The sequence below is a fragment of the Pieris napi genome, chromosome 24, assembly GCF_905475465.1.
Source record: "Pieris napi chromosome 24, ilPieNapi1.2, whole genome shotgun sequence".
Lineage (NCBI taxonomy): Eukaryota > Metazoa > Arthropoda > Insecta > Lepidoptera > Pieridae > Pieris > Pieris napi.
The window spans coordinates 1,988,369-2,002,731 of NC_062257.1; the positions used below are offsets into that span (position 1 = coordinate 1,988,369).

A 14,363-nucleotide genomic window follows, 5' to 3' on the forward strand; every position below is an offset into this window, starting at 1 on the left:
AAATGTAGTATCAGTTAAAGAGTTAGTCAGTACTCAGTTGAAATGTTACTTCATAATGTCAATGTCAATATCGAAGAATTATTCACAATATAGATTATAGTTCGAATTGTTCTATGTACCACGGAACGAATGTTTACCGCTCTTTTTCTTTTGATATGCGTGATAAAAAAACTTAGTATAAACATATTCTGACCTATGTTTATAATATGTTTAAACTTCAACGAATATTTTTTTTTCAATTTTCAGCACAAGAAACACCAAAGGACTGGCCATCTCGAGGTCGTATTCAATTTAGAAATTGTTTCATGAAATACACACCCGAAGATTTGCCAATTTTGAAGAATTTGAATTTGGTACTAGAGAGCGGTTGGAAGGTAAGATCAATTATTCACTTAGCCTGTTATTCAAAAGAAAAAAAAGTAGTAACACTACCTTTTAGGACTGGGCCTCAGATATCTTTTTTTCTCACAGGCCATCGACTTTTAGCGTCTTGAGCCTGCAATAAAATTATTCATTCAAATTAATTCTTCCTTCTTCGTCATCATTTGAATTAATCATTGCTTTAATTTCTTCGAAATCGGTATTTTTTAAGTGTCCATTCTTAATGTGACAAGGTTCCATAGTTGTGACAAGGCAATTTGCTAGTATGTTTTGTCTAACTAGGTCACGTAACTTGGCCAGATTTAACGTGGTCAAATTTAAGAAGAAAATAAACTAACAAAAAAAGATTGTTACAGTATATAGATCGGAGTCAATCTATGGACTGTAGCCATCTTATTTGAGACTAGCAAAGTCAAATTTGCATTCCGGCTAAAAGACTTGTATCCATGGTCATGTAATAAATTAAAAAATAATGTTTTAGGTGGGCATCGTTGGACGAACGGGTGCTGGTAAATCGTCTTTGATATCATCTTTGTTCCGCCTTGCGATTGTTGAAGGCGAAATTTTAATCGATGACGTGGACACTGGAAACTTAGCCCTGCAGGTATTTATACTCAACATATTTATAATGTATATCGATACATGTATCTAATTATTACATAAAGATCCTTTAAATATATATATTCGTAACAAACTTTTTCTACAAAGTTTACATCACCGTACCGACCGTATTAACTCCAGACTTCAACCGCATCACCTTGATGGCTTCACTAGGCATTTTCTTTTGCGAACTAGCGAACAGTGAGATCGATGGAGGTCTTTTCTCGAACCTCTAAAAATGAGAGCATATCCTCCCTCAAAGGCCGGTGACGTAGCCGCCAAAATCGATGCCCTTTATAGGCACCCCGTAAACTAGGTTGCCTGTATAAACAATAAATGATTTTTTATCATTTTAAATTTAAGAAATGTTTATATTTTCGTTTTTAATTTCGAATACGATCCGAACCTCGTTTGGATATAAAGCAAACGTGCACGTCTTTTTCAAGTACATATGACGTAACCCAACTGTCAAATAGTAATAGGATTATGACAGGTTCACATTTAAAATTGTCTCTGAATTCCCCTGGCTCCCCTCTAAATACAGATAAATAATAGCGTGACTTTTTATGTAATATTTTTCATGCAATTTTAATTGTAGTTAAGAGTTAATTCGCTGTAAAAATATTTTAATATGGAATTAAAAAACTAAAATTTGTAGGCAAAATATTTTTCAATCAAATCATCTATTTCTCCTTATTGCCAAAACTGAGAATCATTTGATAATGAATATTCCCCTTTTATGAATCTTAGGTGAAAAGTGGGACCACGAATTGTACCTTGCTGTACACCCATCTAAAAATTGTTCAATGTATGATCTAATATTTGTTATTAATTGTTATAGGAGCTGCGATCCAAAATTTCTATCATCCCTCAAGAACCAGTTCTGTTTTCGGCAACGATTCGATACAACTTGGATCCATTCAATTGTTACGATGATGAGCGTTTATGGCGGGCTTTGGAAGCTGTAAGTTTGAATCTTTCTTAGATATACGCACAGTTAAATTTAAAAAATCAGTTGCACTACAACCTCTTTAGGTCTGGGCCTCAGATTTCTGAATCTGTTTCATGGTCATTTTTCAATCTTATAGGCAAGTAGGTGATCAGCCTCCTGTGCCTGACACACGCCATCGACTTTTTGGATCTAAGGCAAGCCGGTTTCCTCACGATGTTTTCCTTTACCGTTCGAACGAATGTTAAATGCGCACATAGAAAGAAAGTCCATTGGTACACAGCCGGGGATCGAACCTACGACCTCAGGGATGAGAGTCGCACACTGAAGCCACTAGGCCAACACTGTTCCAACGCAAAGTTAAATAGTGAACGTAAAACGTGAGAAGTATTTGGAACATTGCGGTCGTTTCCAAATAGTATTCGTGTAAACTGTATCAAACTAAATTTGATACAATTTCCAGTTACAAATCTTAGAATCATGTATTTCTCACTGTCAGAAATTGAGAATAATTTGACATATTATTTCACAGTTTTTATTATTCTACATTTAATTGATTTACCTATAATAAATTAAATAGGCTGCTCAATAGATATTTTGAGTTTGAGTTGCTCCTGAGACCTAACACTCACTCATACACTCATGCGTGTAAGGCGTACGTTATGTATTTTATAAATAAATTGGGAGAAGATATCGTAAAAAGTTAAAAAAAATCAAACTTATAATACAATTTTTTTTTTAAATTACTTTGAAGTATAGGAGATCTGGGAACCCGGACACACGTATTTTTTACTTAACACGGTTCCCAAATCTTACACATATTGAATTGTTAATCAATAAACACTTTATTATTACTATTTAAATTAATATATAATTCCCCTTTTATGAATCTTAGGTGAAAAGTTGGACCTCGAACTGCACGCTTCACGCCAATATAAAATAAAATAATTATATAGACTCATAATAATATTCGTGTATAAATTATATCCAATTGTACAAATTGGTGTTATTACTGTATAGTTATTTTTTAATTTCTTATTTTTCAATAACAAATATATAATTGACAATTTAAGGTTGACCTGAAAGCTGCAATTCCATCATTGGACTTCAAGGTGTCAGAAGGTGGATCGAACTTCTCACTCGGTCAGAGACAATTGGTTTGCCTCGCGCGAGCCATTTTGCGAGGGAACAGAATCCTCGTACTCGACGAGGCTACAGCTAATGTTGATCCAAAGTAAGTTAGATTCACTGACGTATTTCCGAATCAATGCGACTAAGGGTTTTCAAGTAAAGAGCGTATTATTAAAAGGAAGAGCTCTCTCGCAATGAGATCGCGCAGAATACAAACTCATTATTCATGTTGTCAGTATCGCTGTTAGAAGGTTTCTTTTGTATACTCCCTTTGCCATAGTGTCCATGTACTTTATTCCATCTCATATTTTCTTCTAAAACAAATAATTTGTTTATTAGTACAGGATTCAGACAGATGAACAATCAGCCCTATAAAAATGTGCCCTATAAACCTGTATTTTACTAAAAAGATAGTTGTGCTTAATAAAATCACATCTCATTTGTGTTGCGCGAGATAGGCCCCGGCGATAATATTCTTGCCGAGCCAGGGCGCAATTGCTTGCGAGACCCCTTCTTGTTTGCCTCCTTTACCTATTTTTCCCTCGCTGTTATAAGGTATAGAGGCTCTTGTGAAGATTTAAAAAAAGTTTAAATGTATCGTACGCCTTGATTGGTCTGGTTAAGGAAACGGTCAAGACATACTTAAAAATATTTTAAGCTTAAAATTATGCAAAGCATCATCTATTGGCGTAGTAACCACTCAAATGACTTGACTTCCATTTGTAATTTTGACATAAATACCGAATCCCGACTCCAGGGGGCTTAGACAAAATGCCTTAACAGTAGTGTATGTAGAAAGTAGAAAACTAAATTTGTATGGAAATGACAGTTCGTGTCGACAAATTTTCATTCAAATTTAGTTTTCGACTTTCTACATACACTACTATTAAAGCATCTTGTCTAACCAAGCTACAACAACATTAACGTAAAACCTTTTTTGTTTAGGACCGACGAATTCATACAGAAGACGATTAGGAAAAAGTTCGCAGACTGCACAGTATTAACTGTCGCTCATCGACTTAATACCATAATGGACTCCGACCGCGTCATGGTGATGGACGCAGGACGACTTGTAGAATTTGACTATCCGTACAAACTATTGTGCAACCCCGAAGGACATTTTGCAAAAATGGTTAAAGAAACCAGTGACAAAATGTCCGCTCAATTATTCGAAATAGCAAAGAACACATTCCTAAACAGTGGTGGAGTTATAGAATAGGTACTTATTCTTGAATGTTAACTGCATATTGTTGCCATGTTTAGTATGAGTTGATAGAAAAACCTTTTTTTTTGAAGTTTTTATAACCTCGAATCCTTCAGTTTAATGCCAAAAAGTAAAGAGTTTAAAAAGAAAAACATGGCGGATCTTGTTTCGCGCGCTTTTATTAATTGACTGTTATTTGGTTGGATTTAGAGACATTTTTACTCTTTACCACGTTGTTTCTTTTATTGTATTTAAATGTATCGATATCTTAAGCAATTAAATTCAAATTAATTTGCGTCTCGGCAAATTATTGCATTATTTTATATTAATCAATATAATTTTCTTAATAATTAAATCTTCACTAACTAAATGTACACTAGACAAATGACACCATGTTTTTCAAGATTTTAGAAAACTTTTATGTAAATTGTCAACTCATACTAGACCATAGAATAGGATAATTTTATGACGTTGTACAGTTTGCTTGAACATATATTAAGTACATAGTGTTAGAAGAATATAAGGATCTATAGCCCGTATTCTAATTCGCACATCTCAAGTCACAATCTTATCTTGGTCATTGTCTTCATGTTAAAAAAGGGCAGCTTGTTTAGATTTAAGTTTCATCAATGTCTATCTAGAATACGGGCTTAGGATCCCGTATCCAAAGTTTTTTCAAAGTTTCGATCGGTTCTATATACAATATAGATAAAAGATATCTTCATCCATTTTTCGTTTAATATATTAATATATCCGACATTATCATTACCTTTATCTTTAGACCCTTTTGAAAAATATTTTCTTTATTCAAATACTCGCAGTACCAGATAAACAAACCATCTTATTTACACTTTCTGTACATATGACCAAACTTTACATGTAAAACTTTAAAAAAAAATTAGATCAATCTGCCTCTTGAGACGAACCACTCTTCAATGGTCGTGACAATACGGTGTGAGAAATTCGTAATAATTTGATTAGGGTCACGCCTGCTGTAAAGTCATTTTGTCTAGGGCTTACAAACGACATTGACACAGAGACAATTCTTCATTTTTAGCTAAGATTCATAGACAAGGCTGAAGGTGAATTTACTCTGCCTTTTGTCTGTGACAGTTCACTCTTCAAAGTTGGAACTTGAAAAATTTTTACTTGAATCTGGCATAAAGTTGAAGCTGTTGCCATAATATTACAAAAAAAAAACAAAAACTTGAAAAATCTTTGGAAACGGGCTAATATTGTGATTAATTATTAAGATAATATAAGTTACATGGATGAAATCGAAAATAAATTGTGTTGTATATACTAGGCGGCTTTTAAAATAGATATGTAGTTATTATTATATACCTGATAACAAATTAGGAATCCCGCATTTTTCTATCCAATTGGAAAAATATCGATCCGTTATGTAAACGGGGCGTTGAAGTATTAAAGTAATTATTATAAGCGACCAACAATGTTTTTTATTTATTATCTATTAGAATAATAACTTAATAATTATAATGCCTAGAGAATGATTGCCATAGAGAACTCATGAATAAATTTTAATCTTTATAATTTTGTGTTTTTATTTGTGCCTGTATTTTTATGACGCATACATTTCACCTAACTTTTACAATAAGAAAGATATCTTCTTCAAAGTTGGAATAATTATTAGAGTATTACCTATTATTTAGCGCCTGCAATGCTGTGATAAGTTATATGTGCCGAACTCTTGCTCATCCTTTTTTGTAGGCGTTTTAAGACCCCCTCATGGCTATATTAATAATAAAAAAAAGTTTGTTTACTCAGGTAGTAAATTTGTATAAAAACGCTATCACTTAAAGATTCTTAGAACCCAATTAAATGATAGTGGTCAGCCAACCTGACGTCAGAATGGCCGGCCACGTATTTCTTTATTATGTTCTTTAATGCAGAGGTAGCAAATGCGTCTTCGAAGGTAGCAAATAGTATCAAATTGGTAGAGAAATATAGCGTATAGTTTGATTGCGATATCAAATTTGGTCAGCCAACCTGACGGTCACGATGTCTTTAATCTTTATCTACTCAGATCGAAATAACAAAGAAACTGAGCCATATGTTTGTTTCTACTTGGTACCCGATAATTATTTATTCTTTAACTATTTTATTTATATAATGAGATATTTTTAATAATGAGATTTTATTGATAATATAACCATGATTGGCACTAAAACACAGTGTAAATGTCTTTTGTATACGTTGAAAAACAAGTAAAAATATTACAAGATAAAACAAAGAATTATGTGTTGAATTATGGAAAAACCGCTAAAAATATTTAGAACTTCTTGGACCTTAGCCACTGGGGCCTGCCCAGTATATGATGCCAGTCCATGCCCTGTTTTTCGAGGCTCAACGGGGTGCTTTTAGTAATAATAATGAGGCATAATTTATTCCTTGAAACAATCATATTTACAAAAGATACACACACTTAAAATTTTATACAGAAACTAGTGGACCCCACAGACGTTGTCCTGCATGATATTTCAAGCTATTAGGATATTAAAGTATGAAAGTACCGACTGCAGCGCCACCTGCCGGGCTGATTTGTGAATCTAAACCATTCCCAGATCCCCTTGAACACACACAAAAAATTTCATCAAAATCGGTCCAGTCGTTTGAGAGAAGTTCAGTGACATACACACTCACAGAAGAATTATATATATAAAGATAATTATATATTTTGACTTCAGCGTGCGACTCTCATCCCTGAGGTTTTCTGTATCTGTTTCATGATCATTTGTAAATCTAATAGGCTAGTAGGTGATCAGCCTCCTGTGCCTGACACGCCGTCGACATTTTGGATCTAAGACAAGCCGGTTTCCTCGCGATGTCTTCCTTCACCGTTCTAGCGAATGTTAAATGAATGGAATTTCTCAGGTACAGATGAGGAATAACGACTAATTATTAATGTACGGCTTTGTTATATTGTATAGATGATTAAAAATAAATGTCGAAAAACCTAGTGCCGTACTTAAGTGGTGGTGCTGGTCGGTGCAAATTTTTAATTCGACGATAATTGCAGAAGCAATATAGGTCATTTATTATTGTACGGCATTTGTGTAATTCCTTTTGTACACATATACAGATACTTTACCCGTAAACGCCGTACATATTTCCAGCGCAGGGGTCGAAAGCCAAGTCAATTCCGTATGTTTAAATCCAATACATTTTTGACGTAGTACTAAATGTATTTATCTGTTGTTCAGTCAATACTGCGCAAAATATAAACACAATTTTTACAAACGTACATACTTAGCACTAAGTCACAAATCATTACCTGTGTCTTAAGCATTATTTGTTTTATTAAGTACTTCAGCGTGCGACTCTCATACCTGAGGTCGTTGGTTCGATCCCCGGCTGTGCACCAATGGACTTTCTTTCTATATGCGCATTTAACATTTGCTCGAACGGTGAAGGAAAACATCGTGAGGAAACCGACATGTCTTAGACCCAAAAAGTCGACGGCGTGTGACAGGCACTGGAGGCTAAACCTACTTGTCTATTAGATTTAAAAATAATCATGACACAGATTCAGAAATCTGAGGCCAAGACCTAAAGAGGTTGTAGCGCCACTGATTTTTTTTTTTAAGTACTTATTCAGCCACTATTTTTAAATAAAAAACAGATTTATAAAACACTATTTAATATTACATATTTTAATACTGTTATCCTGCCTTCACTACAACACCCCATAGCATTCTTTAACATTGCACTTCATATTATATCCTCCATATAGGCATTAAAAAGCTTAACATCTTTGGGAACATAAAATGCTTTTTCTCTGCTATTCAAAGAATTCCTATAAAATAGTTAATATAAATATTACATAAAGAAAAGTTAGCTAGTAAATTACAAATATATTTTATACGCTGCAATGCTTCGTGACTACAAATTGCAACTGTTTCTTTACATTTCAATATAAAATAATTGCAATCGGCAAACAGCTTTCCAAGCCTTACACACACTGTTGATCCACTAGAGTACCGGACTTCTAACAGTTTCAATCGCTCAAGTTGTGAGTTGCACAATAGCCCAATATTCATACAACTAAATTAGTTAAAAATTTTTTGCCTCTTTAAAATTTTGTAAAAAGAGACAGGTACTTAACTATTGTATAAATAAAGGGGATTAATCTATAGGCTAGCAATTCTATAGGAATTAGGAATGTATAAAGTGTATATTTATATTGTATCAGGTAGTTGATAAGTCCACTTATTATTTTACATCACAACTCGCATTAGCATTTATTATAAGGTGAATTAATGACTAAGTCCATGAATCTTTGTTACTCTACATACCATGTTGCATATTTTAAAGTACATTAAAATCTAAATAATTTTATTGGTTTAAAATGGACTTATCAAAATGTTCAAACCTGATACAAACTACTAGTGCTAACTGATGATTATACAGTAGAACCTCGTTAAGTCGAACCTCGATAAGTCAAAAACCTCCAAATCTCGAAAAAATGTTTTGTTCCCTTCCCTTAAAACACCAAAACCTCCATTACTTGAAATCTTGACCCTCTGTTAATCGAAATAATCACCGAGTCCCTCCAAGCCATTTTGGTACATATTTTCACTTTATAACTCGAAAAATTAAATTTGACCTCTGTATCTCGAACATAGGAACGTTTTATTTTACAACCTTTACAACTTGATCATTTGGAATTTATTATCTCTATTGTTCGAACAAAAATAAGTTACCGACTTTAAGAACTTGCCGACAATGTGAGTACACTATTGTTTCTTAGAAAACATTTTAGGAGTATACAATAATAAATTTATGACTCATGGAAACACGTGTTTGCTTGCTTTGTGTCAGGTGTTCAATTTTGATTCCCTTTGAAATTTAGCTAAGCCAGCATTTGTTTTTGACTTAAATACTGTCAGAAGTAGTTTGGTTCTACTGCAATACACATCAATTAGTACAACAGTTAACATGAGTGCTGTGAAACGTAAACTAAAAACTTTGAATCTTGCTGAAAAATTAAATTTATGAGAATAAACCTCAAACTCTTTATGTCGAATCAAAATCCGCCTAAGTCGAAATCCTCCATAAGTTGAAAACTCTATAACTCGAATTTTTTGGCGTCTCCCTTGATGTTCGACTTATAGAGGTTCTACTGTATATCTATATTCAGACTAGCTTAAGACTGAGAATGTTATGTTATGAGTTATTTTATGGCTTAATCTTCATCTTCTGAAGAAGTAGAATTATATGAGGCACCCATATCATCAGTTGCCTGATTCATGCCTTCCCAATCTGTATCATCTTCACTCTCATCTTCATCTTGCCATCTTTGGAAATCAACTTTAAGCCAATGATGTTTTTTCTTATCACTTGTTAAGGCAGGCCAAAATGCAGCATCAGAATTAACCTTGGCAAGAACAAGCTCAATGAATCTTCCTTTGTTAACTTGAATACTTTTTTCAGGGTCTATTTCATCAAAAAGTGATAATTCCACCTCGTTTAACTTCTGTTCCGGGCCACATAAGCCTTTGAATGAGATTAACCTATTTTCTATTTTGATATCAGGTTTTTCACATTCAACATTGAAAACAACAAATACACATGTTTTCCTTTGCGCCCAAGTTACTGGAGGAGGGGTGGTAATGGTATCCGTAACCATAGTTCACTATGCAACGACGAATATACTGCAAAATAACCACAAAAAAGTAACCACTTGGTTCACTATTTTGAACTAATCTTTAAAATTAATATTTAACTGCTTTTAAATCACAATATTATTATAAGTAACAAAAAAGTATATTATGTATTTAAAATTTGTAATTGTAAGGTTTCGGACTTCGGTGTTTCACTTCACAGTTTTCATGATTTCAATTTTAACAGTCTTGAAAATCCTGTAATAGTTATTGTTAATTGTCACTTTACTTTGCAAGCAAGACGTTGACAAGTTAAATTTTCTACATTTTGACACCTGACACCTGACCTGAAAATGTATTTAGCGAATGCTGTAGATATATTTGAAATTATATATTTATACATTTCATTTGCGTTTAGACCCAAAAACTCATTCTCGGTTTTTAAAAAATTATATTACCCATAGGTAATGAAAAATATTCATCAAGTTGGAAGATGATTACGACACGCACTTGGTTTAGGACAAATACTTAATATAATTTTACTATAATTTTCTTTAACGATTTTGTAAAGATCGAAATTTTTATTTGCCTATTTGCCATGAGATTCCGGTACACCTAGAGCACTCAAATTAAAGTTCCATTTGTTTGTTTAGGTCATATTAATTATGTTCACACAAAATTCCAAATTACCTTTAATATGCGGATATGAATGGAGTAGGAACTTTAATATTGTACCAATTCACAATATATTATCATCAGTACCTAATCAGTAGTACTATAAACTTATTTTGCCACAGCGCCATACTTCATTCGCCATTGTCTATCTGATTAAATATTCTGTCACATATTTTGACTTTTGTATTTCAATCACAAAATGTATCCGTTAAAAACCTTATACCGTTTAAAATAAACTTAATCCATACCAGCCCTTGCAATGACCAGATTTTCATAACTATCTAAATGGTTTTCAAATTAAATATGGGTCACCCGGTAGAAAAGACATCTTCCACGGCGTTAGCAAAAAGCTCATCAAGTGCAAAAAAAGGGAGCCGTTCGGGGAAGAAATTATCGGACCCTATAAATTTCTATGACCCAAAAGTCCAAGGTATTATTTTAGCTGGGCTACTGGTTGTACTAACTCTCGCTTTGTGGCTTGGTTTCAAGAATGGCTGCTTTGGAAGAAGGAGACGCCGAAGGCGAAATTCTAATTGTTCATGGTAATTACAAATATTAATAAATTAAATTAATGTTCGGGTGAACGAGAGCAACTTTAGTAAGCCACAAATTAAAGTACATTTCTCAGTCATAACAATACTGCTTTAAATTTTTTCAATAATGCTATTAAATTTCATACGGACGTTTCGAGTGCTAGTTATAAACTAGGGAGCTGGTGATTCGTCATGATAGGAATTAAAATTCGGACCAATACGACAAAATTTGGGTTGGGTGTTAAATACCACCGCACTTTTTTGACGATACTAATTATCTAGGAGTGTCCGGGGGACCTTCATTGGAACACCTCCAAGTGAGTTTTGCTCCGGAAACGCGTCTAAATATTTTTATAAAAAATTTAAAGTTTTGTGTAATGTATTAAAATTTGTAAACAATCCGCCATTTTCTACTTTTCTATTGGTTATAAGTGATGTGACGTTCACTTAAAAAAATCGTGTTTTTAATTTATCGATTGTTAATAATCGTTTTATTTATTTATCGATTATTTCCTCATTTTTGAAATTTAAAGTTATAGAATAATCAACATTGAAATTAACCTAATTTCGTGTTGATAGATTATAGGGTTCCGAAATTTTTTGAAATTATCGATACCTACTCGTCTGTATTTTCTAATTAGTACTTGTATTTCATTGTTTGCAACTTTCTATATTATTTAATTTTTACTAGAATAAAGTGTTTACTTTAATATCCAAAAAGTACCCAAAACCGAATCAGAGCACCCCACTATCCACGTGGTCTTGTCTGTCTTACCCCTAGAGTGTATATAAATAATCGGAGGCGCGGAGGAAGAGCAGCCCCCACCCGCTGTAACAAAGCACAGGCATTATGAAAGCTGTAGCGGCTGAGGCTGGTCGCCGAAGGCGACCAAAAAGCCGAGGTTGCGGAGGCTTGAATAAAATGCCTGTGCTTTGGTACGCAAGGGTGGAGGGGCTGCATTTCCCGTAGCGCCGGAGCTGTCCACAAAAACAAATATTATTTAGATTGGTTAGGTTAGAGTTAGTATATGAATATTTGGTCGCCGAAGGCGACCAGGACGCCGAGAAGCCGAGGCTTGAATAAACAATTACTATTTAGATCGGAGCTGTCCACAAAAACAAATATTATTTAGATTGGTTAGGTTAGAGTTAGTATATGAATATTTGGTCGCCGAAGGCGACCAGGACGCCGAGAAGCCGAGGCTTGAATAAACAATTACTGTTTAGATCGGAGCTGTCCACAAAAAAAAATATTATTTAGATTGGTTAGGTTAGAGTTAGTATATGAATATTTGGTCGCCGAGAAGCCGAGGCTTGAATAAACAATTACTATTTAGATCGGAGCTGTCCACAAAAACAAATATTATTTAGATTGGTTAGGTTAGAGTTAGTATATGAATATTTGGTTGCCGAATTTTCAATTATTTTTAATATTAAAATCGAATACAAAAATCGATTTTCACTTTAAAAAAAATCGATTATTTTTCACATCCCTATTAATTTTATAAACTTAATCGGCCATTTTGAATGTGGTTTATGCTAGACTAGCGGTAATTAGTTTTACAGTGCAAAGTTTACTTTATAAATCTTTATAAAATTTTTGACGCGTTTCCGGAGCAAAACTCACTTGGAGGTGTTCCAATGAAGGTCCTCCGAGACTCCTAAATAATTAGTATCGTCAAAAAAGTGCGATGGTATTCAAAACTGTTACCGCTTTTTACTTGAAACTGGCATAAAGTCAAAACTATTGCCATAATATAAAAAAATATAAAAAATAAAAAAACTGGCATAAAGTTGAAACTATTGCCATAATATAAAAAAAAAATTCTTATTGTATAATTATCGCTATTAAGAAAGTCTGCCACACGAGAAAATCAAAATATATTTTGCTCGCCAACTATTACAGCAGTAGTGCTTAGACTTCAAACGAAACATAGAGTTAATGTAAAAATATCGCATAAAAATGAGTTATTTAAATGTGGAGTCACACTGTCAATGCGTCCACAGAGTAAAAACTATATTAAAAACGTTTAAAATTTGTTTTAGTTGCACCTAGACATCCTAAAGAATAACAATGAAATTACCTGTTCATGTATTTTGGCGTATTTATATTGCCTATAAATTTCAAAAGGTACCAAAACACTTAATATACAAATGCATATTAATAATAAAACTTAAATGACAACGTGCTTTGGTTTTTTAAGTAGTCGTACTCTAGATGTCATAAACAATACTTGGCGCCAATCTTAGTATAGATGCAGACCGGTGAAGGAAAACATCGTTAGGAAACCGGCATGCCTTAGACCCAAAAATTCGTCTGTTCAGTGTTCGGGCCCAACGTTCTGTCTATTATAAAAAAAGGGTGCGTGTACTTATGTACGCGCGTAAGAAGTTATACTTCTTTGGCATTATTAAAAATAGTTTTTGATTGCATGCAAATAATTAATTACAATTTAATATTCATAGACTGGTAAAGGAGTCATTATAGTCAATAAAGTTCAGTTTACATTTGAAAAATTAAATAAATAAATATTTATTATTTTTCTCTTACATTAAGTGTAACATACATTCTATTATTATTCGAATGTTGTTTTTAAATTACGTACAATGCCGTAGCATCTTCCGTGGGCAACTTCATTCTGTTTATTTTGTGTCACGGTGCGCGCGCATCGTAAAATTTCACTCTCATCAATTTTTCATAACGCGCCTAAAGAAGTATAACTTCAAAAAAATAATCACTTATAATACCACAAGAGCTTCAAAATTATCGGATATTTCCCTATAGGTTCGTTGCAAACAATTAATATAGTAAAATATATACAAATATAGTCATGACGACTATATTTGTTTGCAGGGAACCTTGAGGGAAATGCCCGATAATTTTGAAGCTCGTGTGGTATTCGGGGGATTATTTTTCCGACCCAAATGTCGGCCAATGGAATTGCACCATGAGACGAAATGTACAGTTAACAAATAAGAATTTCATAATGAATAAAACAACTACTTAATACTTTTCTTGAAGCAACGACCAGAGAAAATTTTCACAAAAAATGTTCAGTATAATACCATGTAGGTTGTACCACGTGACGTCGAATGGTGCAATTCTATTGGCCGATATTTGGGTCGGAAAAATAATCACCACGAAACTAATATAGAAATCCGAGGCCAAGGCCAAAAGTTGTAGCGCTACTGATTTTTCTTTTTTGTAATTAATCTCTATCCGATTTCCGGTCGTGCTTCTATCAAACCTATTATGTTCTGTCCAA

At 33.5% G+C, this 14,363-nt stretch overlaps 1 protein-coding gene and 1 long non-coding RNA gene across 3 annotated transcripts in view; one reads left to right on the forward strand and one right to left on the reverse strand.

The window, feature by feature from the left end:
• Positions 1 to 5,819, forward strand: part of LOC125061766 (ATP-binding cassette sub-family C member 4) — a 77,259-nt gene extending 71,440 nt beyond the window's left edge. For both annotated transcript variants that reach the window (XM_047667362.1, XM_047667363.1), the window contains exons 21-25: positions 247 to 374; positions 863 to 985; positions 1,823 to 1,945; positions 3,004 to 3,164; positions 4,007 to 5,819. In XM_047667362.1, coding sequence (XP_047523318.1) covers positions 247 to 374; positions 863 to 985; positions 1,823 to 1,945; positions 3,004 to 3,164; positions 4,007 to 4,280 — 809 coding nt within the window. In that variant the 3' untranslated portion in view covers positions 4,281 to 5,819. The remainder of the gene's footprint in view (positions 1 to 246; positions 375 to 862; positions 986 to 1,822; positions 1,946 to 3,003; positions 3,165 to 4,006) is intronic.
• A 5,506-nt stretch (positions 5,820 to 11,325) lies between these two features.
• LOC125061789 lies at positions 11,326 to 12,806 on the reverse strand. The gene is made up of 2 exons (XR_007119082.1): positions 12,725 to 12,806; positions 11,326 to 11,438 (listed from the first exon to the last, which is right to left on the reverse strand). It is a non-coding gene; the product is annotated as an uncharacterized LOC125061789 (long non-coding RNA).
• Between the last annotated feature and the right edge of the window lie 1,557 nt (positions 12,807 to 14,363).